This window comes from Triplophysa dalaica, chromosome 12, assembly GCF_015846415.1.
Source record: "Triplophysa dalaica isolate WHDGS20190420 chromosome 12, ASM1584641v1, whole genome shotgun sequence".
Taxonomy (NCBI): Eukaryota; Metazoa; Chordata; class Actinopteri; order Cypriniformes; family Nemacheilidae; genus Triplophysa; species Triplophysa dalaica.
This window is the reverse complement of record NC_079553.1, coordinates 12,924,968-12,952,549: the sequence shown is the minus strand read 5'-3', so window position 1 is coordinate 12,952,549 and position 27,582 is coordinate 12,924,968. Positions and strand designations below refer to the sequence as shown.

At 40.3% G+C, this 27,582-nt stretch overlaps 3 protein-coding genes across 4 annotated transcripts in view; 1 reads left to right on the top strand and 2 right to left on the bottom strand.

The window, feature by feature from the left end:
* Window positions 1–4,266: 4,266 nt before the first annotated feature.
* On the bottom strand, window positions 4,267–7,681 carry si:cabz01093077.1 (C-C chemokine receptor type 4). Its single transcript, XM_056762820.1, has 2 exons — window positions 7,556–7,681; window positions 4,267–6,027 (listed from the first exon to the last, which is right to left on the bottom strand). Exons 1-2 carry the CDS (start codon window positions 7,576–7,578, stop codon window positions 5,019–5,021), a joined length of 1,032 nt encoding a protein of 343 aa, XP_056618798.1. The 5' UTR covers window positions 7,579–7,681; the 3' UTR covers window positions 4,267–5,018.
* Window positions 7,682–19,010: 11,329 nt separating this feature from the next.
* Window positions 19,011–21,793, bottom strand: LOC130432863 (C-C chemokine receptor type 5-like). Of its 2 annotated transcripts, XM_056762430.1 has the most exons (3): window positions 21,330–21,793; window positions 21,080–21,215; window positions 19,011–20,654 (listed from the first exon to the last, which is right to left on the bottom strand). In XM_056762430.1, the coding sequence occupies exons 2-3, from the start codon at window positions 21,102–21,104 to the stop codon at window positions 19,618–19,620; spliced, it is 1,062 nt and encodes a 353-aa protein (XP_056618408.1). In that variant the 5' UTR covers window positions 21,105–21,215; window positions 21,330–21,793; the 3' UTR covers window positions 19,011–19,617. The 2 variants fall into 2 exon arrangements, with proteins under 2 accessions (XP_056618408.1, XP_056618407.1); XM_056762429.1 differs by having other exon boundaries at window positions 21,080–21,793.
* Window positions 21,794–23,132: 1,339 nt separating this feature from the next.
* Window positions 23,133–27,582, top strand: part of cobl (cordon-bleu WH2 repeat protein) — a 78,573-nt gene continuing 74,123 nt past the window's right edge. The window contains 2 exon segments of the mRNA XM_056762079.1: window positions 23,133–23,269; window positions 23,610–23,749. Coding sequence (XP_056618057.1) covers window positions 23,715–23,749 — 35 coding nt within the window. The 5' untranslated portion in view covers window positions 23,133–23,269; window positions 23,610–23,714.

Here is a 27,582-nt window from a genome sequence, read left to right as displayed (position 1 = left end):
ACACTTCCTTTGGTTAAATTGGGGTAGGGGCTTTGCAAAGTGCATGACTAGTTTCAGAACTATTGCATATAGTCTATAGCAATGACCTGATTGGTCACCACCAGGTTTGGAGAAAAATGTAGAGGAAATTACCTTTACCTTCTGTGCTCAGCCTGTAGACAGCATGAGAAAACAAACACTATTGGTGAATGGTACAGCAATATAAATAAAGTTATATATACTGTATATATAGTTTTTTTAATGATTGCACAGACATTTATATCTTTATTAAATCCTTGAAAAAACACCTGCAGCTTAAAAAGAACAGCTGAGCAATGTGTTAGGTTGTGGTTTTTACACAAAGCAAACACCTAACCACTTAAGTGCACAAGTAACTTCTTTAAAGGATGGACATACACTAGTCTTACAGATGTTTTTTTTTTCAATAATTCTGTAGTAAGTTGCGCTATAAAAGGGTGTGTCATATCACATAACATGATAGATAAACATGACACATGAAAGACAAACTTCCATGGAACACATTTCAGTAAAACAACGTTGATGATTTTCCTTTGTTCTTGTGTGGTTTCATGCTTGCCTTTCTTTTGAAGTTATTATGAGGCATAATGCCCGCTTGTCAGTCCGGAAGTTTGCAAATGGGATTAATAATATATTTCTTAAGAAGTTGCTGCCTCAATATAAAAAAATTTGACAACTACATGATACTGCACCCGTATTCATATAAGCCATGTTGACAAGTTTTAGTAAGTTAGGGCAAAATCCACAAGATTATAGTACCTTCAATGCCCTGTAAATGGCGATATTAATTATTTTGTAGAAAAAATAAACTGCTGACAAGACAAAATGTAATGTCTAATTGTATTAGTCATTAAAAATGTAGAAGCGTAAAGAGCACATATACTTGGTTCAAAAATATTGTCAAATAGAGAGTAAAAGTTGTTAATATCTTTAATACTCAGTACAACTACAAAGTAGCCAAAACGATACTTATGTAAAGTAACTAATTACATTTACCCCAATTCTTAACACCACTGCTCTATGGTATTTTGGCAGTAGATAAGGATCTCTCATGCAATGTATGTCTTCTTAAAGTATACTATTTTGATCAAATTTCTCTGTTATTTTGAATGTCAGAGGTAGCATTTAGTTGTCAGATAGTATTTTATTGACTGATGAACTCCATCATGAGTCATTTTCATATTTAATTTTTTTGCAATTTAGTACGCAGCATTTTTAGAATATTGAGAACATATTTTGATCATCACAGAACGTCATCCTGACCATAATACACATCTACATGCAGATAAAATCAACAGTGGCTCATAATGGGGAAGTGGTGTGTGCGTGCGTGTGTGCGTGTGTATATGCATGTGCGTGTGCATGTGTGTGTATGTGCGTATGCTCACAAGTCCAGTGATAAAAAAAAATATCCGTGAATTCATGCATGTCTCACATTACGTCTGCATCAGAAACTTGATTAAACCAAATTGATATTTTGCATTAAAATAATATTTAGGCAGCTTTTCAACAGACATGTCAAACTTTTTTATGTTTCAGGGTGCTAGACTGGAGGCAAGCTGTGGGCCAATTTTATTAAAGTCATTTTTAATTTGACACATTTTAAAGTTTTGAAAAAAATTTGACTGCATAATTGAAGCTATTTTTTTAACATATAGTAACATCAGCAGTCTTAATGTAGTGTGTTAGCAGCACACAGGATATCCGTCTCTCTGCAGAACATTTCACTTCAGTTGTACAGAAACCTGTGGCTTTCTGCTTTATTTTTGAAAAGAAATGCAAAGGTTGAGGTGAAGTTACTTTACAGTTCTGCATCTCAAACACATTTTTTACAAAAACGTTTACAGAGCAGTTTTACAAAAGTTTTACAGAGCGGAATTTCAAACAAGAATTAAATCAACAAATAATGTAGATCAAAACAATGAAGCCTGTGCTGCACGGAAAGATTAAGTGAACCAGAAAGGTGTCTAAAGTGTATTTAATGCTCATTTTGCTGTTTCTCTTTTGTTAATCACCTAGATATGCTTCAGGCTATCTGAGGTCACCATGAAGTCAAAACTGGTCATCTTTAATTAATTATTTATCTTTTTTTTAATCATGTGCCTTCATAACCTAATTGTTATCAAAAAGTGTAAATGTTCTTGTGTTCTGGGGTAGTGGTCCTCCTATGATGACGTCAATTTGATGGTTTGGTTATGCAGAACATCCATTGGAGGTAACACTATCAAGTGCACCCTGATGATGCACTACAAAAATCCCTACCGATCTACTATGAGGGTCACATTGGCTGACCGCGGCATTATAAACATTATGTTTCATTTTGTGAAAAAGAACAGGAAGTTGACTGAACTTTCCACCCTGCTGTGATCAGAGGTTAGCTGTAATTGAAACTGCTTACTGTGGCACTGTGTACTGCATTTATGAAGTACCTAGTTACAGAGCATGAATTCATTTGGAACATTTTACGCCTTCTAACTTTGCATTGTCATCTTTACATATATTTACATATAATTTACAGATGTTGTTATACCAGTGAACTAAAATACTAAAAGCATGAGGAACGATTTTATTGGAAAATTCTTCTTACAGTAGATTTTACTGTTAAAGAGAAGTGTAGATCATAGTGTTAGGTTTCATTTTTAAACCCATTAGCACGTTAATTTGGACATCTGACGTTTTAGAAAGACATTGACAATACTAAATGAGGACTCTTGTGGGCAGTCGTGGCCTAATGGTTAGATAGTCGGACTTGTGAACAGAAAGTTGCCGGGTCGGTTTTTAGGGCTGGCAGTCAACAACTGAGGTGACAGTGACAGCTGCCCACTGCTCCTGGTTTATGTTTGTTCACGACTTCAAGGAGCACAGGAGCAACAGGAGAAAAAGGAGCACAGGAACAACAGGAGGAACAAAACAGGAGCACGGGAGAAAAGGGAGCACAGGAGTAACAGGAGTATCAGGAGCAACTATGGAACAGGAGCAACAGGAGGAGCAGGAGCACAGGAGCAACAGGAGCAACAAAACAGGAGCACAGGAGCACAGGAGCAACAGGAGCAACAAAATAGGAGCACAGGAGCACAGGAGCAAAGGAGCAACAGGAGAAACAGGAGCAACATGAGCAACAGGAGCAACAGGAGCAACAGGAGAAACGGGCGCACAGGAGAAACAGGCGCACAGGAGAAACGGGAGCACAGGAGAAACAGGCGCACAGGAAAACGGGCGAACAGGAGAAACGGGCGAACAGGAGAAACGGCCGCACAGGAGAAACGGGGGCACAGGAGAAACGGGCGCACAGGAGAAACAGGAGCGAACAGGAGAAACGGCCGCACAGGAGAAACGGGCGCACAGGAGAAACGGGCGCACAGGAGAAACGGGCGCACAGGAGAAACGGGCGCACAGGAGAAACAGGAGCGAACAGGAGAAACAGGAGCGAATAGTCACATCGCAGACGATACCTGTAACAGACTAACAAACAGAATATGCTATATATATTGTGGAGGTGACGAGGTGATGGCTGGCAGGTGTGCTGATTACAAATCTGGTGCGGTGATGAGCAGTAGGGAATGCTGGGAGATGTAGTGCACTGGAGATGACTGCTAACACGGGAACCGTGACAGTTATTTTTAAGCAGAATTTTTTGTTTGTATTAACAGTCATGGTTTATTTAAATTGCATTTCAATGTTTTCTTTGTCTGTTGCTGTTGTCTTTTAATTTTGTAATGGTGTCTTCTTGGCCAAGTCTCCTTTGAAAAAGAGACAGACTCAAGGGATGATAAAAAAGGTTAAAGTAATAAATAAAGTGAATTTAAAAAAAGAAAAATACAAAATGGATTAAAAATATTCACATAATATATACATTTATTCACTGTCAGAAATTTAAACAAGGGAACTTTACGTTTGTGTAAACATATTGAGTTTTGAGCTATATGCAAGTCAGCAAGTCCTTTTCCCACGATAGTTTTAGTTTGCAAAGTTTCATACGTTGGAAAATCTGAGCTACCGATAAAACCTTTACTTGGAAAACCTCCTCGGAATCCTGACTCAGAAACTTCCAGACTCCTACATGTACAGTAAGTGAACCACCAGTACAGTACTAGGACTTCACTTTGTCTGTCTATCCTTGTACTACTTTTACCTTGTATCTTCCTGGTTCATCGGTTCATCAAACCATGCCCTTTGTCATATGGAGTGCTCGGGTGGTAACATCAAGCATTACAACATACATTTGAAACACACGTTTGTGATTTATTTGTTTATTAAAATATTGATGAACGTGAATCAATCTCTGTGTATGAAATGAGTAACTTGAAGATAAAATGTTATGCAGGTATACTGGAAATAAAACAGAAAGACAGCATTATAATAATAACAATTTGACTTCTTGACTTAGATTCAACATTCAGACCTCTTCTTTAGGCCATTTCAGTACATTCTTGTTTTTTTGGTGGTTTTGCCTTTGATGTGTATGGTTAAGGAAGTCCTGTGGTTATTGACAGTGATGTACAGAGCATATGCTAGTGGATGGTATGTGGTAAGAGCTCACGGTAGAAGATTTGGTTTGGATGTGATATATACATTTGGAAATGTGGTTATTTTAAATGTACTAAAATACGATTAAAGTCAGTTAATGCATTAAGTCATTTTACAGCCACTTTAAAATAGTTTGACTTCAAGACACTGTATTATTCACAGGCACACTGAAACCTTCTTTTGTGTCACCAGCTGGGATTTTTATACAGTTGAAAGGTTTTTTTTAAGGGATTTTTTATTTTATTGAGGTAGTACATCTATATTATGTTGTGTTGTCAAAAAAGATTGCATCAAAATGTATATTGCGAAGCTACAAAAGGTGAGAAGTGCAAAACAAAACTACAATCGCAAAACTAACACAGCAAATATAAGCAGTTTCTAAAACATTTCCATCATTTAAGAAGAAATCATAAGGGACTTTCGAATCGGGTCCTGTTTTGGTGGGAGGAAAATAAAGAAAAGACTTCTGTTCTTTACAAAGCTGTGTTGGAGGTGTCAATTTCAGAAACTTTTGAATGAATCGACGTTGACTGGTAGACCTTCAAACACAAAATGTATTTCGAAAACACGCTTGTTAGGCTTTTGCGAAACTTTTCTCCAACAAAAGCATAAATGACTGGATTGACGCAGCAGTGTGTCAGTGCGATTGTCTCTGTCAAGTCCATGGCCATGTTAATATGACGAGACGCCTCGCAGCTATTGAGAATATCAAACTGCTGCAAGGTCTTTAGAAACACAACCACATTGTAGGGTACCCAGAAGACCACAAACACTGCAACAATGGCGAGTATAAGCTTTATGGCTCGATCCCTTTTTGAGTTTTTTGTCTTCTGCACCACCATCAGCACCCTGATGTAACAGAATGCAATAATGGGCAGAGAGATGAAAAGTGCCACCGTGTTTTCACTAAAGTTACGGAAAAGCTTCCACTTATGTGCAGAGCCCAAAGGATAGTTTCCCTGGCATCTGGTGAGGTTGTCCTCTGTCACCATTGATGCAAACATGACCTCCGGGAGAGTGGCACAGATCGAAACCACCCATATAACAAGACTAGCCACAACTCCGTAGCGCAGCATCTTGGCCCCCAGCAATGCCACAGCATGTACGATAACCAGATAGCGATCCATGCTCATCAGGGTCACAAACAGGATCCCGCTGTAAAATCCCACCTGATATATTCCTGTCATAGCCTTACACATGGCATTGGCTGTGTTGTGATGACCTTGAACATACAGAGCCCAGAAGGGTAGCGACAGGACCATCAGCAGGTCTGACAGAGCCAGATTCAGTAAGCAGACGTTTGTCATAGTTTTCAAATGCATGACTTTCAGGAGAACCCATAAGATGATGATGTTCCCAACAAGTCCGAGTCCAAAGACCACACAGAAAATGGCAGACTTGACATGTGAATTCAGGGTTAAATCTCCAGTAATGCACGGCTCTTGGGATGGCAAGTTGTAGTAGTTATATGTCGTTTCCATTCTGTAATATAAAGTATATTTAATTGAGAGGGATAATAATTTGGGTGCAAGTTTAAGCAAAGAAAATGTATTTTCTTATTTATTAGTCAATGTATTTAATCATTCCATGTATATTATAGAAAGTATATACAGTATAGAACACTGGGTTCTGATATATGGAAATGTATTATTTAATTTATGGCATTATATTTTCTAGTATATTCATACACATTATTTGTCTGTATCATCACAAGTGATTTTTGAAAATGTTTTTTGGAACCACTAATTGAAACTACAGATGTGTTTGGGGTGTTGGGGCTGGTTATGATTCACTCATTATTGAGTATGAATCATAGATATATCAATTCATATAGAGAATCAAAGGAAATTTGTGCACTTAATAACATCATGCATAGCAATCTTTCACTATTGTAAAAGGTTTTGTGTTAAAGGGACAGTTCACCCAAAAAGGAAAATTCTGTCATCCTTTGCTCAACTTCAAGTTGGTTCTGTACAAAACCTGTACAACCTTCTTCTCCATAACACTAAAGAAGATACTTTGAAGAATGTTGGTAACTGAACGACGGCAGCACCCATTGACTTGCATTGGTTTTTTTCCGTACAATAGTAGTAAATGGGCACAGCGTTGTTCGGTTTACCATCATTCTTCAAAACATCTTCTTTTTTGTTCATAAAGGTGTGAGTAATTGATAGAATACATTTTTTTGGGTGAACTATCCTTTTAAGAGTCCTTTTACACAAATGTGTATTTTGTCTATAGCTGTAATGCTTTATGTGTTTTTTAAACATCTCAACCACATTCATTACCATCTGTAAATATTCCGCAAGGTTTCTCAATCAGTTACTATCTTGATAAATGTAAATAAATTCTAAGTTTCGCAATAAAAAGGAAACACAAACCGCACTGGCATGGTCAGGCAAGGGTCAACTATGTAATGAAATTAATATTTTGTTTTCGTTTTTTCTAGAAATTGTCCATTTAATTCTAAGCAATGTCAGCGCTAAATGGTCAGGATGTATGATAGGCAGTTATAACAAAGGATGTAGCATAAAACGGAATGTAACAATTATACCGTACATCCCATGAATATGATCTCATAATAAATTGTAAAGCACTGTTATTATAAATGCAAAATTTGTTTGTATACATGGTTTGAAAGTGGCACTACAAGTAAACCTCAGCTAGTACATGCAGACCACAGCGTTTTCAAATATATGTATATATCAACAGAAGGAGGTCGCATAACGCTTATAAACCACAGGCCTCTGAAACATCCCACCACAATCCCACTGCATGCTGTCAACATATATCAGTATCTTTGATCTACTATTTTTAACCAGTCCTAAAATAAATGTACAATACCTCCCTAAGGTTAATTAGTTAAATTGCTTGTATATAAAAAACAATCTTGACATTTTGAGGACATTTTGAGGTTTCATGGCTGTTCTCTGTCCAATGCTTCGAAATTTGTCAAGTTTTAAGGATATACAACATAAATTCAAAATCCAGTAACTCAAAATTATTTTACCTTTCGGTATGCCCTTCATCCATGATGAATGATTGTTGTGAGATGTTGGAACTAACTCACTAACTTGTTGTCGAGACTTGGTTCAGATGGTCATGAAAGAGAGACTTGTACATTTCACCTTCTTTCTGTACATTTGCCTTCAGCAAATTTCCTGTAAAATGAAGCACGTGCATGTGTGTGTGTGTACTTTGGTGCATTACTGTATCTTGCAAGGAAGGTTAGGTGTGAACACACTTCCTGTCACTGTTCTGATGTTAGCAGGTCTGGATGCAATGAAAAAATTTCCCTTGGACTTGATGAAACAATAACTGATACTGAATTAGCTTCTGAATGAACCCTAATCCCTTCCCCCACCCACAGAGAGACTAATATCGTCAATAAGCAAGGCCGTACAACAACCACACAAATGAGCGATATGTCTGTCATAAGATGAATGATTTTTTGTGCTCGTTGAAGCTTCAACAGTGAGTCAGTTTTCTGGAATTAGAAAAACAAAGTGTAAAATTAGTCAATTATGAGTGACTAATTTTAGTTTTTTTACAAGAATTAGGATCGTTGCCTACGCTTCATTTTCTGTACAAACTGTTTTTCATAGATTTTAAGGCCCGAAACCCAAACTGTAGGAGTACTTTGAAAGTTATCGGTGTTGTGGTTGAATGATGGGTGCTGTCAGGGATTTGTTATCCGTTATGTTCCTCTGAGTGGTCACAGTTATAATTTATGACAATATCTTATAATTGTTTAATTTGAACAGTATCGGATATTGTGAAATTATTCATAAATATTCCTGAGATTACCATTTGCCCTTTCATTATGTCACAACTAGTTGTCATGAATGTGGGTGGTGAGGACAGAGGGAGGGAAGTCCAAACAAGGGCAAAACACAAGTCCACACAAGGACATGGACTGGTTTGCCGGCTGACACACGGCGGCGCTCTCCGGCGGCCGTATAGCACTGGAGAGTGGGCGGGGATCTGTGGCGGGACAGGACACTGTCGGCCTCAACCCTCGACAATCCGACGGCCTTGACGCTCGATAGGAGCCCTTACCCGCTGTCTGTGTCTGGGTCCTGGGTCCGCAGTCCTCCAGCCATATCAGGACCTAGCAGACAGAGGGATCGGTGTGGGGTGGTTGATGCCACCGGGTTCCTCTCCAGGGTTGAGGCCGCCGGACTTCCCTCCAGGGTCGAGGCCACCAGGCTCCCTTCCAGGGTCGGGGCCGCTGGGCTCCATTCCAGGGTCGGGGCCGTCGGATTCCCCTGCAGGGTTGAGGCGATGTTGTCCTTTCCCGACACAGATCCCCGCCAGCTCTCCAGTGCCCAGCTGCTGGAGAGCACCGCCGGAGAGCGTCCATGTCCCCGGGATCGAGTGCGTGTCAGCCAGCAATCCTGTCAGTGTCCGCAGGCAATCCTGTCCGTGTCAGCCGGTAAACCAGTCCGTGTGTCAGCCGGCAAACCAATCCGTGTGTCAGCCGGCAAACCAGTCTGTGTCCTTGTTTGGACCTGTGTTTTGCCCATATTTGGACTTCCCTCCCTTGGACTCTTGTGCGTCTCCCCCTCCATGGACTCTTTTGGTCCCCTCCCTTGGACTCTTGTGCTCCCCCCTTGGACTCTTGTTACCCCCCAATTTTTTAGATGGTTATTGTTTTATCTTGTTACCTTGTTTTTTGGTCATGTCACAGTCTGTCTTGTCTTGTTTGTGCCTTGAGGAGCATCAGGTTGCTTCTCCTTAAAGAGGGGCTTCTGTCATGATTCTGCCGCATCATGGCATGTTTCTCTTGGCCTAGTGGCGGGCGGGATCATGACAGGACCCCATGTTTAATGTGCAGAGAGACTATTTTGGGACGTATGGCTCACCATACTCTCTCTCCGGTCTTGTCATTGTTCCTACCCTCTTGTTTCCTCGGTAGTGCTCATTATGAATCCCACAGCTGTTTCCTCCAAATTTGCCCCCTTACGAAATGTCTCTGTGTCTTCTGTCTTGGGCTGGATCATTGTCAGTATTTGGAGTGTTAGCTGTGTGCTGTTAACCTTGCAGCCTCCTTTTCTTGAGTTTGCCACGTAAGTCTAGTCTAGTTTATCTAGTCTATCGAGTCGATGTTCCTGTTTGTGTTCCCGTTCCTATCCTAGCTGTTTTGTTTGCGGGGTATCTGAGAGCGAACGCGAATCTGAGAGGGAGCGCGTTCTGCTTCCCTCAGTTCGTGGTTGTTTTCCGGAGAAAAGAAAGGCTTACATTAAACTTGTGTAAGCAGCCATGTTGGGAAATTTCATAACCCTTCGATTTAAGTGAGGTCCTGAAAAATATTTGTGTGAAGCGCTATATGGCCCTTCCCCCCTACCCCTCCAATCAAAAGAGAATCGAGTTATCCCCACCCCTTCACGTGAACGCACTAAACAGAGGGGTAGGGGAAAGTGTATTGGTAAGGGGTAGAAATGGGATTGGCCTTAATGTCTCATGTCTGTACACCGCCCCCCTGTTTCCTCATATAAGTATATGGTTTATAGTCATGCCACACACCTCTTGCCCTCGTTACCTTTCTTCAGTTTGCCTCCTATCAATGCCTTTGTCTTTGCTTTTCTTGTCTTAGTTTGTTGTTTGCATTTTTTATGTACGTGGTTTAACATTTGAATCTGAGGTCATAGTCTGGTTAACATATCCTGTTCCTGTTGTTTGAATTTTTTAATTCTCTCATTGTTTTTTTGTTTCGCTTCAGATTTTGATTTGATTGTAATCAAAGTCAAAGCTCTGAAAGACAAAAAAAATATTAAAAGACCATAGGATCGCGTGAAACGTTTCCAGCACACAGGCCGAAGAGCAACATTTAGAGAAACGTCACACGGCAACCTAAAGTCTTTTATTTAATAAATTTGCTTTGCGTTGTCCACTTTTGTATACAATCCTCAATTCGTTCTATGGTTGAGCACCCATTTGAGGTTGATTTGCTTCTGTCCTCTTACTGTAATCAAATTACAATAAATCAGGGGCAATAAACTTGGCGGTTCCGTTTTGAATAAACATCTAGTATAAAATCTAGTTGTAATAATATAGCTTTTGTGTATTTTTAAAGAAACTTGATTTGCACATTTGGTCCCTTCAAGTCAAACCCACTCTTAAGAATCCTCGTTCCCATGTAAAAATCGGCAGTTGCTTCAGTTTCCATAAAAGTGCTATATGTCTAGCGTCATTAACCTGGAATTGAAATTCGGTTCAGTGAACCAGCTCGACCGATTACCACCTGAGAACTGGTCAAAAACGACTCAAAAGAAAGTTTTGTTCAAGAAAGTAACATCGTTATTTTCAACCCAACATTGGGTCAGAACGGGACACACCCAGCCGGTAAATAAATTTGACCTAGAAATTTTTTTAAATTTGAGGGTTAAAACAATCCAGCACATGTTAATTAACAAGCCAATGGTTGAGTTTATGCCTTTTTGACCGTGCGCTTAAAAATAACCCAGCCATTTTTAGAATGCTGTTGGCTGGGGTTTAGGCCTGTTTATTTTACTATTATTAAAAGAGAACATTAAGAATAAAAACATTTATTTCAGGCATGGAGTGAACGCTGCCTATGCGCAACATTTTAGAACTTGAAGAAACATTGATTGCGTTAATGAACAAGTAGAACAAATAAGCATACAGTATACGCATTTCCTGGAGTCCAGTAAATACTATAATGTAGTATGATTTAACAGGGTTTAAAGGATTTTGTCAGGTGTGGTCTCTTGTCACGGTTCTGCCTATCATGTTTGGCTAATTCTTGGTCTTGAGGCAGAACCAAAACAGAATTCCCTGTTTTATGTGGGGAGAGAAGTTTTCGGCCTTTTGGCCTTGCATACTCTCTCCCTGAGTCTCGTCTTTTCCCGCCCTTTCTGTCTCGTTAGCTTTCCCTTAGTGTTTCATCTGTGTCACCTGGCCCCTATTAATTATCCTGTTTGTCTCCCTATAAGACTTCCTCTTGTTTCATTGTCTTGTGCTGGTTCGTTACATGTACTCCAGAGAGATTCGTGTTGTACGTCGTGTTTCCCTAACTATAGGTATTTCCCCTGTGAGTACCTTGTTCTTGTAGTGCACATTACTTCTTGTTTTAGTTTAGTTTTTTGCCCCTCGTGGGAAGTCTTTTGTTTTTGTTCCCTGACTGCGTTTGTCCTGCTTTTTCCCCATTGTGGGTTTTTCTTTGATTATTAAAGTACGTTTTGTTGTTCTCCGTATTGCTGCCTGCATTTGGGTTCTTCTGTGCCTAAAACCCTAACAGAACGAACCAGCCAATTATTGAACCTAGCGGCAGCATGGACACAGACCGGACAAGCCTGGCCCGTCTCCTCTGCAGCCTTCGCCAGGGAGAGGAGACTGTGGATGAGTACGTGGGGAGATTCCTTGATGTCGCCGAACAAGGCACCTTCGGAGAGGAGGAGTTGGCGGTGCTATTCAACGCCGGTCTCAGAGAGCCACTCTCTCGCTCGGAGATGAGGGCGATGAGCCCGTTGGACTTCGACGCCGTGTGGCCAACTGCCTCGGCTCGTTCGGAGTCCACGACCTCATCAGACACATACCTCTCATCTCCTTTGGCTTCGATTCCTGAGAGTGGTCCTCTGCAGATTGGGGTTGCTGGCATCGCCACAAACCCCTCCGCAGTCTCCTCACGACCGCCCAGTCTCACTGGCAAGCGGGGGGGGGCGGGAATCCTGGGGGTCCTCGTCCGAGGCTTCCAATCCGGAGCCGGCCGTCTCGTCCTCTTCGTCCCTTCAGCCGACCACCAGGCGGGTGACCCGGCTGAAGAAGAAGAGGCAACGTAGGTCGGTTCGTAGTCCGTTGGTCTCCAGTCCGGTGCAGCCGGTTTCCAGTCCGGTGCAGCCGGTGTCCAGTCCAGTGTCCAGTCCGGTGCGGGCGGTTTCCAGTCCGGTGCGACCGGTTTCCAGTCCGGTGCGACCGGTGTCCAGTCCGGTGCAGCCGGTATCCAGTCCGTTGTCCAGTCCTGTGTCCAGTCCGGTGTCCAGTCCGGTGTGCAGTCCGGTGTGCAGTCCGGTGTGCAGTCCGGTGTGCAGTCCGGTGTGTCAGTCGACCTTTCAGCCGGTGACTCAGCCTGCAGCCCTGCCGGTGACTCAGCCTGCAGCCCTGCCGGTGACTCAGCCTGCAGCCCTGCCGGTGACTCAGCCTGCAGCCCTGCCGGTGACTCAGCCTGCAGCCCTGCCGGTGACTCAGCCTGCAGCCCTGCCGGTGACTCAGCCTGCAGCCCTGCCGGTGACTCAGCCTGCAGCCCTGCCGGTGACTCAACTAGGAGCATACCTGGGTCCTAGCCATGCCCAGCCGGCAGCCAAGACTGTCCCTACAAGATCCTCTGGGACTAAGACTGTGCCCCCCAGGACTTCTCCAGTTAAGACCCCTGGGGCTTCACGCTCTCGAGCATCACCCCGGTCTAAATCTGTTCCCCCCCATCCCAACCCTACTGGACATTCCCCCATGAACTTTGTTGTTCCCCCTCCCCCCCCTCCTATGTTTATTATTTCTGTTAAGTCACCCCAATCCCCTGTTTGTTCTTGCCTGTCTGCCCCTGATTCTGTTCTCTGTTTTGTTTGGTCTTGTCATTGTCCCAGTCTGTCTTGTCCTGTGAGTCTCCTTGAGGAGCGTCAGGTTGTCGCTCCTTAAGGCGGGGGTTCTGTCACGGTTCTGCCTATCATGTTTGGCTAATTCTTGGTCTTGAGGCAGAACCAAAACAGAATTCCCTGTTTTATGTGGGGAGAGAAGTTTTCGGCCTTTTGGCCTTCCACACTCTCTCCCCGAGTCTCGTCTTTTCAAGTTCAAGTTCAAGTTCAAGTTGAGCTTTATTGTCATTCCACTACATGTGTGGACATATAGCGGGACGAGATGTCGTGCCTCACAGGACCAAAGTGCTACATAAATACAGATATACAACACGAAGTAAAACAATATAAACCCATACACAACTAGCCTACTGTCAGCTTTGACTATACATATGCTATATATATATATATATATATATAAAAGTTACTTATACATAAACTAACAAATAAAAATAAAATATAAAATACAAACTGTACATCTGTGCAAATGACTACAAATACTGTACATGTGCAAAAAGAGAGAGACATTCAAGCAGCTGTCTGGGGAACAGTGTAAGGTGATTTGAGGTGCATGAAGTAAGCATGCATACATTACAGTCATATATTACAGTCAGTCTTTTGTGGGATTTTGGAAACACAATGGTGTGTAAAAGTGTCTAGTGCATCCAGAGGAGAGTGTGTTGCTACAGGTGGCTTGTGCAGGCCCGTTCACCTGAATTGCACAGAAATAAAAGTTAACAGTTTTTTTCCTGAGATGTGGTAAGGTGTATGTGGGGGGGGAGGTTGTTAGGGGTTTCAGAGAGGGGTGGAGTGATGTGAGTTCAGGGCTCTCACAGCCTGGGGGAAAAAGCTGTTGAGCAGTCTGGCGGAGCGGGCTCTGATACTCCGGTACCGTCTACCTGAGGGTAGGAGCTGGAAGAGACTGTGGGAGGGGTGGGTGGGGTCCTCCACGATACTTTTTGCTTTGCTGGAGCATCGTGTAAGGAAAATATCCAGGATGGAGGGGAGAGGGGCACCAATGATTTTTGCAGCGGTGTTCACTGTCCGCTGGAGGGTCTTGCGGTCTGCTGCACAACAGTTTCCGTACCAGACAGTGATGCAGCTGGTCAGCACGCTCTCAATGGTACCCCTGTAGAAGGTGGTGAGGATGGGTGGAGGGAGGCTTGCTTTTTTCAGCCGGCGGAGAAAGTGTAGGCGCTGTTGTGCCTTTCCCTTTTCCCGCCCTTTTCCCGCCCTTTCTGTCTCGTTAGCTTTCCCTTAGTGTTTCATCTGTGTCACCTGGCCCCTATTAATTATCCTGTTTGTCTCCCTATAAGACTTCCTCTTGTTTCATTGTCTTGTGCTGGTTCGTTACATGTACTCCAGAGAGATTTGTGTTGTACGTCGTGTTTCCCTAGCTATAGGTATTTACCCTGTGAGTACCTTGTTCTTGTAGTGCACATTTCTTCTTGTTTTAGTTTAGTTTTTTGCCCCCTCGTGGGAAGTCTTTTGTTTTTGTTCCCTGACTGCGTTTGTCCTGCTTTTTCCCCATTGTGGGTTTTTCTTTGATTATTAAAGTACGTTTTGTTGTTCTCCGTATTGCTGCCTGCATTTGGGTTCTTCTGTGCCTAAAACCCTAACAGTCTCATCATACACAGGAATAATACTTTTTTAGTAAAGTTTTCAGGGATTCAAACCATAAACCACACAAACATAAAAATGCATAAATGAAAGTGGGCAGAAAAGAAACCGAAGCATACCTTTTTATTTTTAAAATTACATTTTTTCAGTACTACAGCAAAAAGCTACGAGCAAAACTTTAAATGACTTAATGCCAAAAAAATTCTTAATGCAAAAATGTTTTAGAACCCTTTAAGAAAATACATTCAGTAGATTATATACAGTTGTAAATTCATCTGTAAAGCTGTGATCTGCATTTGTAGATATCAACTGTGAGAATTACTAAAAAAGATACAATTTTGCACATATTTAAGCACCAGCTCTGATAGCAAGACATATAATAGCCTTCACATCCATAATGCTAACAAAACATTCAAAAACACAACATATAAATAATTTTTTTATATTATACGTAGATAAACTTACAGTGTGATACATTTAGTAAAAAAGAGGAATTCTGCGTTCGAAGGAAAAGGACTTGCTCAAAATGAAATAACCTTTGAATTTGCACAGGAGGAAGGAAGTGTATAATTTCGAAATGCATCAGAAGTGCACTAAATGATATGCGTGCTGGAATATTCATCAGATCTTGAGAAGATTGAGCCTGTGCATTCAGAAAGCTGTTGCGAGAAAGTAGCGCATTGTCTGAAGAACATGGTAAGTATGTGCAATCCCCTCGGACCGAACCCAGCGTTGTTAGCATCATGCTCTTACCACTGAGCTACAGGAAAGCCACATATTCATTTTCACCATATTCCTCCATTTGTTTTTGAATGTTATAGGTAGTTTTTGAGGTGGGTATAGGTTTTTTTCTTCAGAAATGTTGTAGCAGGGTTTGTTGCTCCAGGAACATTTTAATTTGGCAAAATCAGTTCAAGGCAACAGATGGAGACTAGGAAACTTAATGTGTAAGGGAAGAAACACAAGGAACTAATTAAGGTCAAAACTAGAACATGCAACATAAGGAACAGAAACTCTAACAAAATACAGAAACAAGGTAAACAAACTAAGCACAATAAACTGCATTGCCTACCACCAAACTAAACAGAACTCTGATCAGAACTTTGATATATCTAATGTTTACCTAATCTGATTTTAGGAACATCAAGTGCCAAAGCAGTTACATACTGCATCCGAAATCGCATACTATGACAGTACATACTGATTTAAATGAAGTACCTACCTATCGACTGTTAAACCAGTACGTTTTAGTTAGTTTGTGGGGGGTAGTATGAATAGATTTCAGACGTACTGCATCCATCATGTTTTATGGTCATGTGACCCATCTGCGCTTTGACCTGACGTAGTAACATCAACCTGTATCTTGGCGTCGGTACATACATAATGTGTTCACAAGAAATTCATTAATCTGTACTTAGAATACATTTAAAAATCGGAGAGTTTTCTTCTATTACCTGGTATTTTTATTTGAATTAATTTTGAAATTTGACCGTTGCTCAGCTCACGTTGCATCATGGGATAGAGAGAAGTGTCCATCCGATGTACACTCACAAATCTCAGCGGAAGCAGTAGACAATCTGGGTATTTCTCGCCTATTGTTTTGAGCAAAATGAGGTATGGGACATACGTACTACTCATGACTCATAGTCATTTTCGCCAACTATATAGTGTGGATTATGTGGAAGAAGGCGATTTCGGACTCAGGGCTGGTGCTGGGGGGCTCTGCAGAGTTTAGTTCCAGCCCTAATCGAACACATCTGATACATTTTACATTTACATTTAGTCCTTTGGCAGACGCTTTTATCCAAAGCGACTTACAGGTGGGGTAAGCAATGGAAGCAATTGGGACAGCATAAGGACAACAAAAAGCATAACTGCAATCAAAAAGAAGACTGGTCTCATATAACCTAACACAGTATACAGAGCTAAGTTAGATTTTGTTTTTTAGAGAAGAAATAGAAGTCAGAACTGATCAGTCAGGTGTTGACAGAAGAGATGTTTTTTCACACGATGCTTAAAGAGGGCTACAGAATCTGCTGATCTTGTAGCAGTGGGCAGATCATTCCACATAGGTGGAACCAATCCGGAGAAGGTATGTGGGAGAGATTTTTTAACGTTTTGGGATGGCACCACAAGACATGGTTCATTTGCAGAGCGTGGGGATCTGGTGGGAAGATATGTCTGCATTAGCGAGTGAAGATGAGGGGGTGCCGAACCAGTGGTGGTCTTGTAGGCCAGGAGCAGAGTCTTGAAATTGATGTGAGCGACTATAGGGAGCCAATGTAGCTTAACGAATAGAGGAGAGACGTGTGCTCTCTTCGGTTCATTAAAGATAATTCTTCCCGCGGCATTCTAGATCATCTTTAGAGGTTTAAGCTGATCATCGATACCACTCCCAGGTTTCTTGCCTTTCTCGAAGATGTGAAGGTTGGTGAGCCCAGTTGAATGGAAAGGTTGTGATGAGCCTTTGTGTCGGCCGGTATTACAAGCAGTTCTGTTTTTGTATGGTTCAGCTGCAGGTGATGGCCATTCATCCAGAGCGAGATGTCGGCTAGGCAAGCTGAGATGCGTGCAGAAACAGTCGGATCGCCAGGCCAAAAAGACAGGTAGAGTTGTGTATCATCCGCATAGCAGTGATAGGAAAAGCCATGTTTCCGAATGAAGGGGCCTAGGGATGTCATGTATACTGAGCTGCCGTTGTACACACCTTTCAATATCTCCCAATAACACACGAAACAAACGTAACTAACAACACTTGACCCAACGGTCGCAAAGAAAAAGAAACTAAACTGTGTAAGACTCAATAAAACACGATTAATCAATTACACTTACGAGTTTCAGTTGATTCTTAACCTGCAACAAACTGATACATCTAATCAAGGTCTTCAGGATTAATAGGAACTTCAAATTTGTGTCCCAAATGACATGCTATATACACTAGCCATCTAGTGTATGAATATAAGAAGAGTAGTATAATCCCAAATGGAATAATTAACCGTTTTATATTAACTGGTAGTAAGTATATGCAGTTTCCCAGACGAGGGCAAATAACGCCAATCGCACAACAAAGCATGTGTCAATTAAATAAATTCATGCATCGCACATTTAATGCAATTTCCATCGGTTTTGTCCGGCATGACTTCGGTCGTCATCACATTTGAGCTTAATCACTCCACAGGAGAACTTAGCTCGAGCAGTGTCTGATAGACCCGTCTCCCTTCCACTTATAAGTGAAACTGTGACTGTTAGGTGCGTGATTCACACTTCACATTTTCGGCTGATGAGTGCATCACCCGGGAACTTAAAGTGCACTTCTTTGTTGAGAATTTTCAATGTGAAAGCACTACTCAGACAGTTTATACTACAAAATGGCGTAGAATAGTGCATAAGTGGGCGATTTGAGACAGACCTCAAAATAGGTGTGTTGGAGCTGATTGGAGTTAAACTCTGCAGAACTGTGGCCCTCCAGGACCAGGATTGCATGGAACTAAAGCACATCCAACAAAATACAAACATATGACTCAGTTTCATTTACCGCGTGCAGTTCATGTCCGGCATCTTTTAGTACTGGGACCGCTCCATCAGTTTCAAACGATCTACAAATCTAGCGTTATATCCACATATAACATTTATCACCCAAATTCAGTGAACAAACAAACACAGCGTAACTTCGCGAACGCAGTGCTCTCTCTCTCCTGCACACAAGTGAAAGTGACGTGCGCATGCGAATTGTCAAATAAGGGACTTAGAAAAGTTGTTACGAAACAGATTTTCATGTTTGAAAAAAACTCTCCAAAACCTATACGAACATTGGGGGAGTGTATCGAGCCCAAAAATACTACGTCATACGTCCAACTCGTTTTTTGACAAGTTGACCATGTAAAGCATGAGAAGACAGCACATTTAACATTGTCAAGAAGTCAAAAAGCATGAAACGTTGTTTCATATCCCCTTTAAACGTTTGCTGTGCTATCGAGCATTACGACACTAAACTGCCATAAATGTACTGTGTCATTCCTGAGACTGGTTTCACGTGCTAACACTAGACAAAGACTTACGCACACCTGCACCTAATGTGGTTAAACGCTACGCTTCAGATTGTTTCCTCTCTGTAAGGGGAAATACACCCCCCTCACACACACACAAACAAATACACCAACCACATGAGGCCACACAGACACAGGCTGCTTCATTACACTTCCTTCAAAATTTCCAGGAATTCTACATTTACATATTCCATTGATATATTCTTCATGCATATTTTTCAGTCATTTATTGAATACTGGAATGTAAACATGACATTTATACATTTTGCATGCATTTATGCAAAGTGGCTCACAGTGCATTCAAAGTAAACAAATATTATATAATATAATATAATTTAATATAATGTAATAATATTACATTTTAACAAGCAGTACTACACAAAGAAGCTACAGGCAAAACTTTAAATGGCTTAATACAAAAAAGTCATAAGGAAAAAATGTTTTAGAACCCTTTACAAAAATACATTCAGTAGATAATATACAGTTGTACATTCATCTTAGAAGCTGTGATCTGCATTTGTAGATATCAACAGTGAGAATTGCTTAACAAAAAGTTACAATTTTGCACATATTTAAGCACCAGCTCTGACAGCAAGATATATAATAGCCTTCACATCCATAATGCAAACAAAACATTCAAAAACACAACATAGAAATTATTTCTAAATCTTATACGTAGATAAACTTACAGTGTAATATATTTAGTAAAAAAGAGGAACTCTGTGTTTGAAGGAATAGGACTTGCTCAAAATGAAATAACCTTTTAAATTTGCATAGGAGGAATGAAGTGTATAATTTCGAAATGCATCAAAAGTGCACTACATGAAATGTGTGCTGGAATATTCAGTAGATCTTGAGAAGACTGAGCCTCTGCGTTCAGAAAGCTGTTGCGAGAATGTAACGCATTGTCTGAAGCACATAGGAAACTGCTCTTTCACCACCTTTATGACCGTTCTTCTGAACTTCTCTCCAACAAAGCCGTAGATGATGGGATTGAGGCAACAGTGGCTGAAGGCAATAGTCTCCACCCATTGCATGGCCATGCTTAAACCATTTTGCCACTCACAAGTGTTCAGGTAGCCATTCAGATACAGGAACTGAAGGAATATGGCAACGTTGTATGGTGTCCAGAATAGGAAATACACAGCCACCACAGCCAGAATGAGTCGAACGATTTTGTGTCGCTTTTGTGATTTGATGCTTATCAGAGTGGGGATGATGCGGGCGTAACAATAGCCCATAATAATCAGAGGGAGAACCAGGCTTAGGAAGTTTAGTTCAAGGTAAGAAAATACCTTCCAGCCCTCTGTAAAGTTTGAAGTACAATGTCGCGAATGATTTGTCTCGTTATTCACATGGGCAAATATAATGTTAGGGAGAGCTGCGAACAGGCTAAGCATCCACACGCACGAGGCCAATACCACACCCATTTTTGCAGACCGGTTTCTGGAGAAGATGTTGTGGGGATGGACGATGATGACATAGCGATCAAACGTCATAAGGACCATGAAGAAAATACTGCCATAAAGACCCAGCATGTAAAGCCCTGTCACGGTATGACACAAGAATTTACCAAAGATCCAATCGGCCATGGCAGCATGAGCCCAAAAGGGGAGGGACACAAGAAAGAAAAGGTCAGACAGGGCAAGGTTAAAAAGGCACACGTCCGTCATGTTGGATTTGCGACGGCATCTGAAAAGCACCCACACTACCAGACCGTTCCCAATGAAACCAATGATGAAGACGATGCTGTAAAGGCTCGGAATAAAGACTTCACTGAAGGCCTTTGTGTGGCCATTGTTGCATGGTTGTCCGTTATCATTGGTCACATTATCGTAGTAATCGGGGTATTCTCCTGGAACAGAACACAGTTACAGTGGAACATTATACAGCTGTTTGCAAGGCATTTAGAAATCGGCAAGCCACACCACAAAAGGACTTGAAAAGGACTCAAGATGTTAGTCTGTGTTTTCATGACATCTAGTGGTCATGACTGACATGACATGACTCACTGTGTGTTTTAAAGTTTAAATTTTGTTTGTTTGTTTATATGTATGTTTCTTCGAAGCTCATATTTATGTTCAAATTTCCCTATTAATAATAATGCTTTGTTCTTCATTTTGTACCATTTTAACAAAAGATTAATTTGAAACATTATAAAATAATGACAAAAATAAATTTTCTGAAGATTAAAAAAAAAACATTTAATCATCTGAATAAGTAAGACGTTGACAAGCAATCTAACGGCATTAAACCAAAATGGATCAAATTGTCACTTACCGGGTGAAGCTGGGTCCTCTGTCATGTCTCTTGGTATTGACTGCTGAATCTGTGAAATTTGTTTGAGCTTCTCTGTGAAAAAGCTGCAGAACACAGGAGGTGCTATTTCCTGAACCTCCCAGAGGCGGGACTTTATCTTAATGAAAAGAACATTATGAACTGCCACTAATAATTGTTAAATATCCCAAATATACTAGCAAATAGACAAGACGTGGTTTGTGTTTAGAATATGCAAGCGCCATCCATTTACTTGTGTAACTCTCTTTCTCTCTCTCCGCACGCTTACTGGGCCCTAGCACCGCCTCTGCTACTCTGCGTTGTGTTGTGTGTGTTCGTGGGTGGTGGTAGAGAGCGGGGACTCAGAAACAAAGGGGTTCGGGATCGTGGCTCGACCGTTTATTCCACAGCACGGCATCTGTAGTGTTGATAACATGAACTCAACTTAAGTTTTCAACTAGCAAAGTACATTACAATGCACAGGCAATTCGACAGCAAGCTCGTGCTACTTATATTATCATACATAGCTTTGCATTAGCCAACATGGGTAAATCACATTTCAAAGGCAAAACAAAACATTTTAACCCTCTACATTATGCTGCATTTAGATCGTTAGCAGTTTAAAACACAAAGTATCTCAATAAAATGAACTTTAGTGCGATAAAAACAAATATATTTTAAATTGCCCCTTTTCCACTAACGTTAACGTGGCTGACCTGTAGTGTTGATAACATGAACTGAAGAAAAGATGACGCACTACTCATGTATCAACACTACGGTACATCAAAAAGCTCAAATAGCGCGAACGGCACTTGGAACTATTCTAAGAAAACATTGTTATGGGGACATCTGGTGGGCAACTCAATACACTGCCTTACACTTGTATTGTAAATAATTGTAGTTTTCCGACAAACGAACCATCACCTAAATAAAACAAATTCAATAAACCTAAATAAACTGTGGAATTTAGCTCGCTGTGAGATATGAAAAGACTTGAAAATAGAATTGAAAATGTTCACACAGCTGCTTTACCAAGTTACATAAATTCCAGTCTTATGGAATGCGCTTCTCGTATTTACACAGGACACACATTGAAAAAAGAAATTCAAAGCAGATGACTTTCAGAATCAAAGACAAAACATTCAGTACACACAACTTTGCAATGACGTAATAATTCATTAAAAATGTACTTTTGTTGAACATTCTTTTAACAATAGCGCATTGCCATATAAATCGGCTTATAACTTTCTGTAAAATGACACAATTTGCACATTTTCAAAGTCTCTTTGTCAACTTTTACTGTGAGTTGCATGACTGAGCAGGTGCACCTTACATAAAATCATTCGAAAAGCGCCCTCTTCAGGGCTATAAGTGCAGATGAAGGTTTCTGTAAATATTATTTTCCTGTAGCCTTTATTAATTCTTGAAAAGTGGCAGAAAAAAAGAATTCGCAGGGGTTCCGTTATTATATAATTTTTGTTACGCTATTCACCAGACAAGGTTTGCTGCTATCAGTGAACTGCACTTACAGCAGTTAGTTTTGGTATAGCTTTGATTTACTTAGGGTAGTTGTGCATTTTTAATAACTTTGGTGCCCTGACTGGTTGAAACTTCCAAGACTAAATTGAGAGTATATTTATATTAAAAAGACATAAATTAAAAGAAAACAGCAATCTTTGTCAATCTTTTAAAATGTAACTTTTAAAATATATAAAATCAAAATACAAACATATATTGAACAGTTTTAAAAGTTTTTTTTAAGACGCAAACGTTGGGGCACATAAAGGACGAGTAGCCAATCAGAATAAAACACTATGGATGCTGGGAGAAAACAGTTTGAATATTAAGGAAATGCACTTTATTTGCAATCTTTTTGATAAAATGTTTAAGCAGTATATAATCAAGGAATCATAATACGGATCGTGCTCTTACACACGTCAAACTAATGTTCTTTTAAAGAAATTGTAATATTAGGAACTGTTATATTGACAGTATTGCTGTTCTCTTTAACGGGCACGTGCTTCCCGCTGCCAGTCCTTTCAGGCCAGGCGCGCTCTCGCGCACAAAATTCCCAGCTCTTTATGCGCGGGCTCGAGCAGACGCGGAGAAGAAGGTGCTCGACGGGATTAGCACAGAATTCACATGCAAAACCCCGTACCGTTGTAAAACTGATACACACGCGCAGCTGAATCGGTAAGGGTTTCATTATTTCATAATATGACAATGTTACGTCGGTAATATTCCTTTTACTTGGACTTGGCAACTTTTAATTAGGAACGTAACTGTTGCGTTTCTATATTCGTGTTAGTGGCCTTTGGTTTGACCAGTTTAGGTGTTTCCATGTATTATACTTGTATTTCTCGAGAACAGCACGTACAATAAACACTAGTCTGAGGTGAATTCTGAGGTAACGTTAATTCTTTCTGAATAAGTTACATGACCGTGGCACCTTGCTGCAGGTTGACAGTGTTTGACATTGAAGAATAATAAAAAGTCTCGTGTGCTAATTTCTTTTTTTTATTGTATTTTAAAGGTGACATATATGTCAATGTTTGGTCTTTGAGTTCATATCTCAATGTCCCCGGCTGGACGAACGAATGCAGTGTTGAAGTAACGTAAAGCGGCTTTAGTTGCTGACATGAGTTTTGGAGACGCTTCAGTCAGAACTGAAGGGTGAGTCTACACACCTCTACTGAACTCCCTGCATGCATGTAAATAACGTGATATTACACGTACACTTGTGCACACACGTGGACACGGATTAATTGGTTTATAGTGCATTAACTTGTTACATGTGGCTATTTTAGATCTGCATTTTGACATGGTCATCCAGTGTCAACCTTGTGTGCATAATTTTCAGCCACACATGCTGTGTTTCTTGTTATTTCACTTAAGTTATTGAAAAGAACAAGAAGTTAAACTAATGGGAAATTCGAGGCACAATATTCCAATTTTGTGATGCAGGTTGATGAAAAGATTCAGATTTGCCTACATTTTAGTATTATGGCTGTTGCAGTTAAAAGCAATGCTCTCAAATGCCATTTCAGGTCAACAAAACATCTAAACAAAAGATGGGCCGGTTGGGAGAGAAGCTTTGTTCTAGCAGCAATGTGAGAGGAGAGAAACCAGGAAATAAAAAACAAACAACAGCCTATTCATTGACCAGTGATGCTTTTATGTTGTACCAGTCACACCTTTTGTGCTCTGCGCTTTTGATTCAATTGCTAGGTTTTTCCTTTTTTTAGCCACATGTTTGCTTAGCTTTTATACATCAAAAACAATTTCGCATCTATGCACTTATTATCATTAAATTGAAGCCTCATTTTGAGTAAGAGTTGAAAACTTTTCTGCCTTTTTACCCCATGAACTTGTGTTGTTGATGGGAAATTATCTCATCTCATCATTTTTAAATGTTGGTCGGTGGCCACTGTCTGACGCCTGTTTAGCACAACAGTCTGCTTTGTGGATCTCGCCCACCACCCCCCTTTCCCTTTATGTAATCAGACCCCATTACATAGCAAAAGCAGAAGATGATTGTGGTTATTTAAGGCTGAACAGTTGTTGAGCATTCCCACCACTATCATTTCATTGCTGTAGTAATGTTCATGTTAAATATTCAGCATGAGATATACTTTACTGGTTTGAATTCATCATATAGCGTAAAGGTTGAGGTTAACTTTATAACCTATTTTGAATGGAAAGATCAATCGGTGTTCTGTGAAACTCACTGTTTTGCTCAGATTTGGGTGCAGGTTGACTTGAATCTGTGAGTAACTGGTTACAAAACGCCAGACCAGAGGTGTCTCATATACAGCAGTTTTCTTAGTCATGTACTTTTCTTGTATGACTAAAGGTCAAACATATCGACGGCTTTTTCGAATATGTTATTCTAGAAATATATAAGGCTTTCACCAGATGTACAAACACATTGACTAGACTCTAGTTAACAAGTCACGTATCACACAGTACAGTTGACATTTCTAAGCTTATGTAGTGGATTGATTTTTAGTTAATTGCAGATTTCAAAGTGTTTGCCGTACCACAATAACCAAATTTATGAGAACAGAACACTTTAAAGACCAAACAAAGGTTAGTGTCATAGTGTCCCTGAATTTGTTTTTCTCTTAATATAGGTGGAGCTCTTAACCTTCTCTCACCGAATCGCAGGGATTTGACTTTCACATGTGGGTGTTTTACTCCTAATTAGCTACTAATTGTTTTTTACCCTTAACTCCTGCTGGATCGCACATTATAATTAAGTGTTTTCCACTAATAAGCATATTACAACAAAATACTTTGTAGAGAGTGCTGCAAAACATTATAATTTGAAAATCAAGGTCAAGAAAGGGTTCTTCGTTGCACACAAATATGATCGGCAGTCATCTTCCATAACAATAAATAATTGTGTTGCATACTTTTGTCAGCACAAAAAAACCAGTAAATCTTTTTGTAATGGGTATGATAATATATATGTGTATAATAGCAATTCTTAAGGGCTCTAGACCAGTGGTGTGGTGCGGATGTGACTGAATGAAACGTGTCAGAATAGCCACGATTTCTTGAAAACATAATTTCTTCAATGTGTCTCATTATTGTTGGAAACATATAGTAGCTTGCAGTTTTGAGTCGCAGATACCAGGGTTCGATTGATTTGAAAATGTTGTGTCTGAAAATATTGTCCTCACGTCCTTGCATTTTTAGATTCCGTTTGTTTACAACCGAAAATAGGTCGGCAAGATGAGACCATGGTAAAAGCTATTTCTCATTGCGGAATGAGTTTGCGAGAGGTGACAGTTTCTCAGTTAGAAAAGCATGTATTTCATCCCTCAACTCGTACACTCGGCTGACCACCCTTCCCTTTGACAACCATCTCACATCTGTATGAAAGAGTAAATTGTTTGTGCTTGATTCCCAATTCAGTACACAAGGCCTCAAAATGTAAGAGCCCTGCCTTTAATAAAGTTTGCAACTTCTTTGACTTTGTCTTTCATCACTACTCCAAGAACAAGAGAAAGTATTATACACCCAACAAAGAGTGTTTGTAGCTTAGCTTAATAGATGCGCCTCATGTCCTCTGACTAAACACAAAGCTACACCTTGGACAATCACCATTGTGGCAACTGTTCTGGCTAAGGTAACTTCTGCAGCAAATGATTACACGACTGCTATTCTCCGCTGTAATTCTTATGCCCTTCATAGAACAATATCCAACAATATTCGGTCTGAATGCTGTGTGTCTTCATACGCAATAACTCTTTTTAAACCTCTGATTTAACTGTAAACTGTTGGATGGATGAACCGCATTATGTGTCAAACATGTAACACATCATCTCTTCTCGTTGTGTTCTAACTATTAATTACTTTGGGGAGCAAAATGATCCCCAGAACTTCATAAGTAGTTGGTGGTTTAAGTGCAAAATTATGCTTCCGGGATGCGCTTAACTGTAAATAACGAAGCAAATGCGTTAAGCTCATCATTCTCAGTTCAGCATGCGCATGCGTGCTTTACACAATTACCTTTACATTTAGCAGAAGCTTTTATCCAAAGAGACTTACATCTGTGACCAATACGTGATATGTCATACAGTGATATTTCTTTTATACGGTGATAGTTTTGTGCAGTAAATAGAGATAGATAATAGTATTTGTGCTTTTACTCAATTACATTATGAGACTGAAAATAGAGTTGGATATTACTTGGAGGAAAAAAATACAGAACATATATCATGCTCTAGCATTTCATAAACACATTTTTAATTGGTTTTACCTTTAATACAGCTCTTAAGTACGTCAGTTTTTTTTACTATTAAAATTAAAACTACTTACTTAAAAGAGTGATTTTAATGTAAACAAGGGTTAAAATGTTAAAACAACAAGATTTATTTATGAAATTAGGTGGAGTAAAAAGTATGATATGCTATGATAAATAATAATCGTTGCATTGGTCGACTAATTGAAAAAAATATCGCTAGATTAGTCGACAATTAAAATAATCGTTATTTGCAACCCATAGTAATGTGGCGTTATGTGCTAATTTGCATGTTTGTGATGTCATCATTCTGTACTTGCGTTTACTCTCTTAACTTACTTTACTTTATTACAACTGAATGCCCAATAAAGAGAAGCCTAATAAAGCTGTTGTTGTTTATATTCATTTATATATTTAAGGGAGTCATATTTCGTGTTCCCCTTCAGTCGGTCGAGAGACAGACTGAGGTTTGATCTTGAGAACCTATCATTTCCGAGAGGAATTTAAAACGCCAATTGGCTTGGCGAATGGCAAACGCAAGGCAGTCTCTGCCCCGTACATACGGGTATAAACGGAAGATTTCGACTGTCATTCATTCATCCTTTTTTCTTCGAAACCTGCATGACGTAAATGTCAAGCTGCATCTCTAGGAGATTCTTCTAGACTGCCGGAGTTAGTATGCGAAGCAGCAAATTTCTCCATCTGCGGTGGCGGACTTTCCCCTCTCGATGGCGGACTTCCCCTGGGTGTCTCGGTA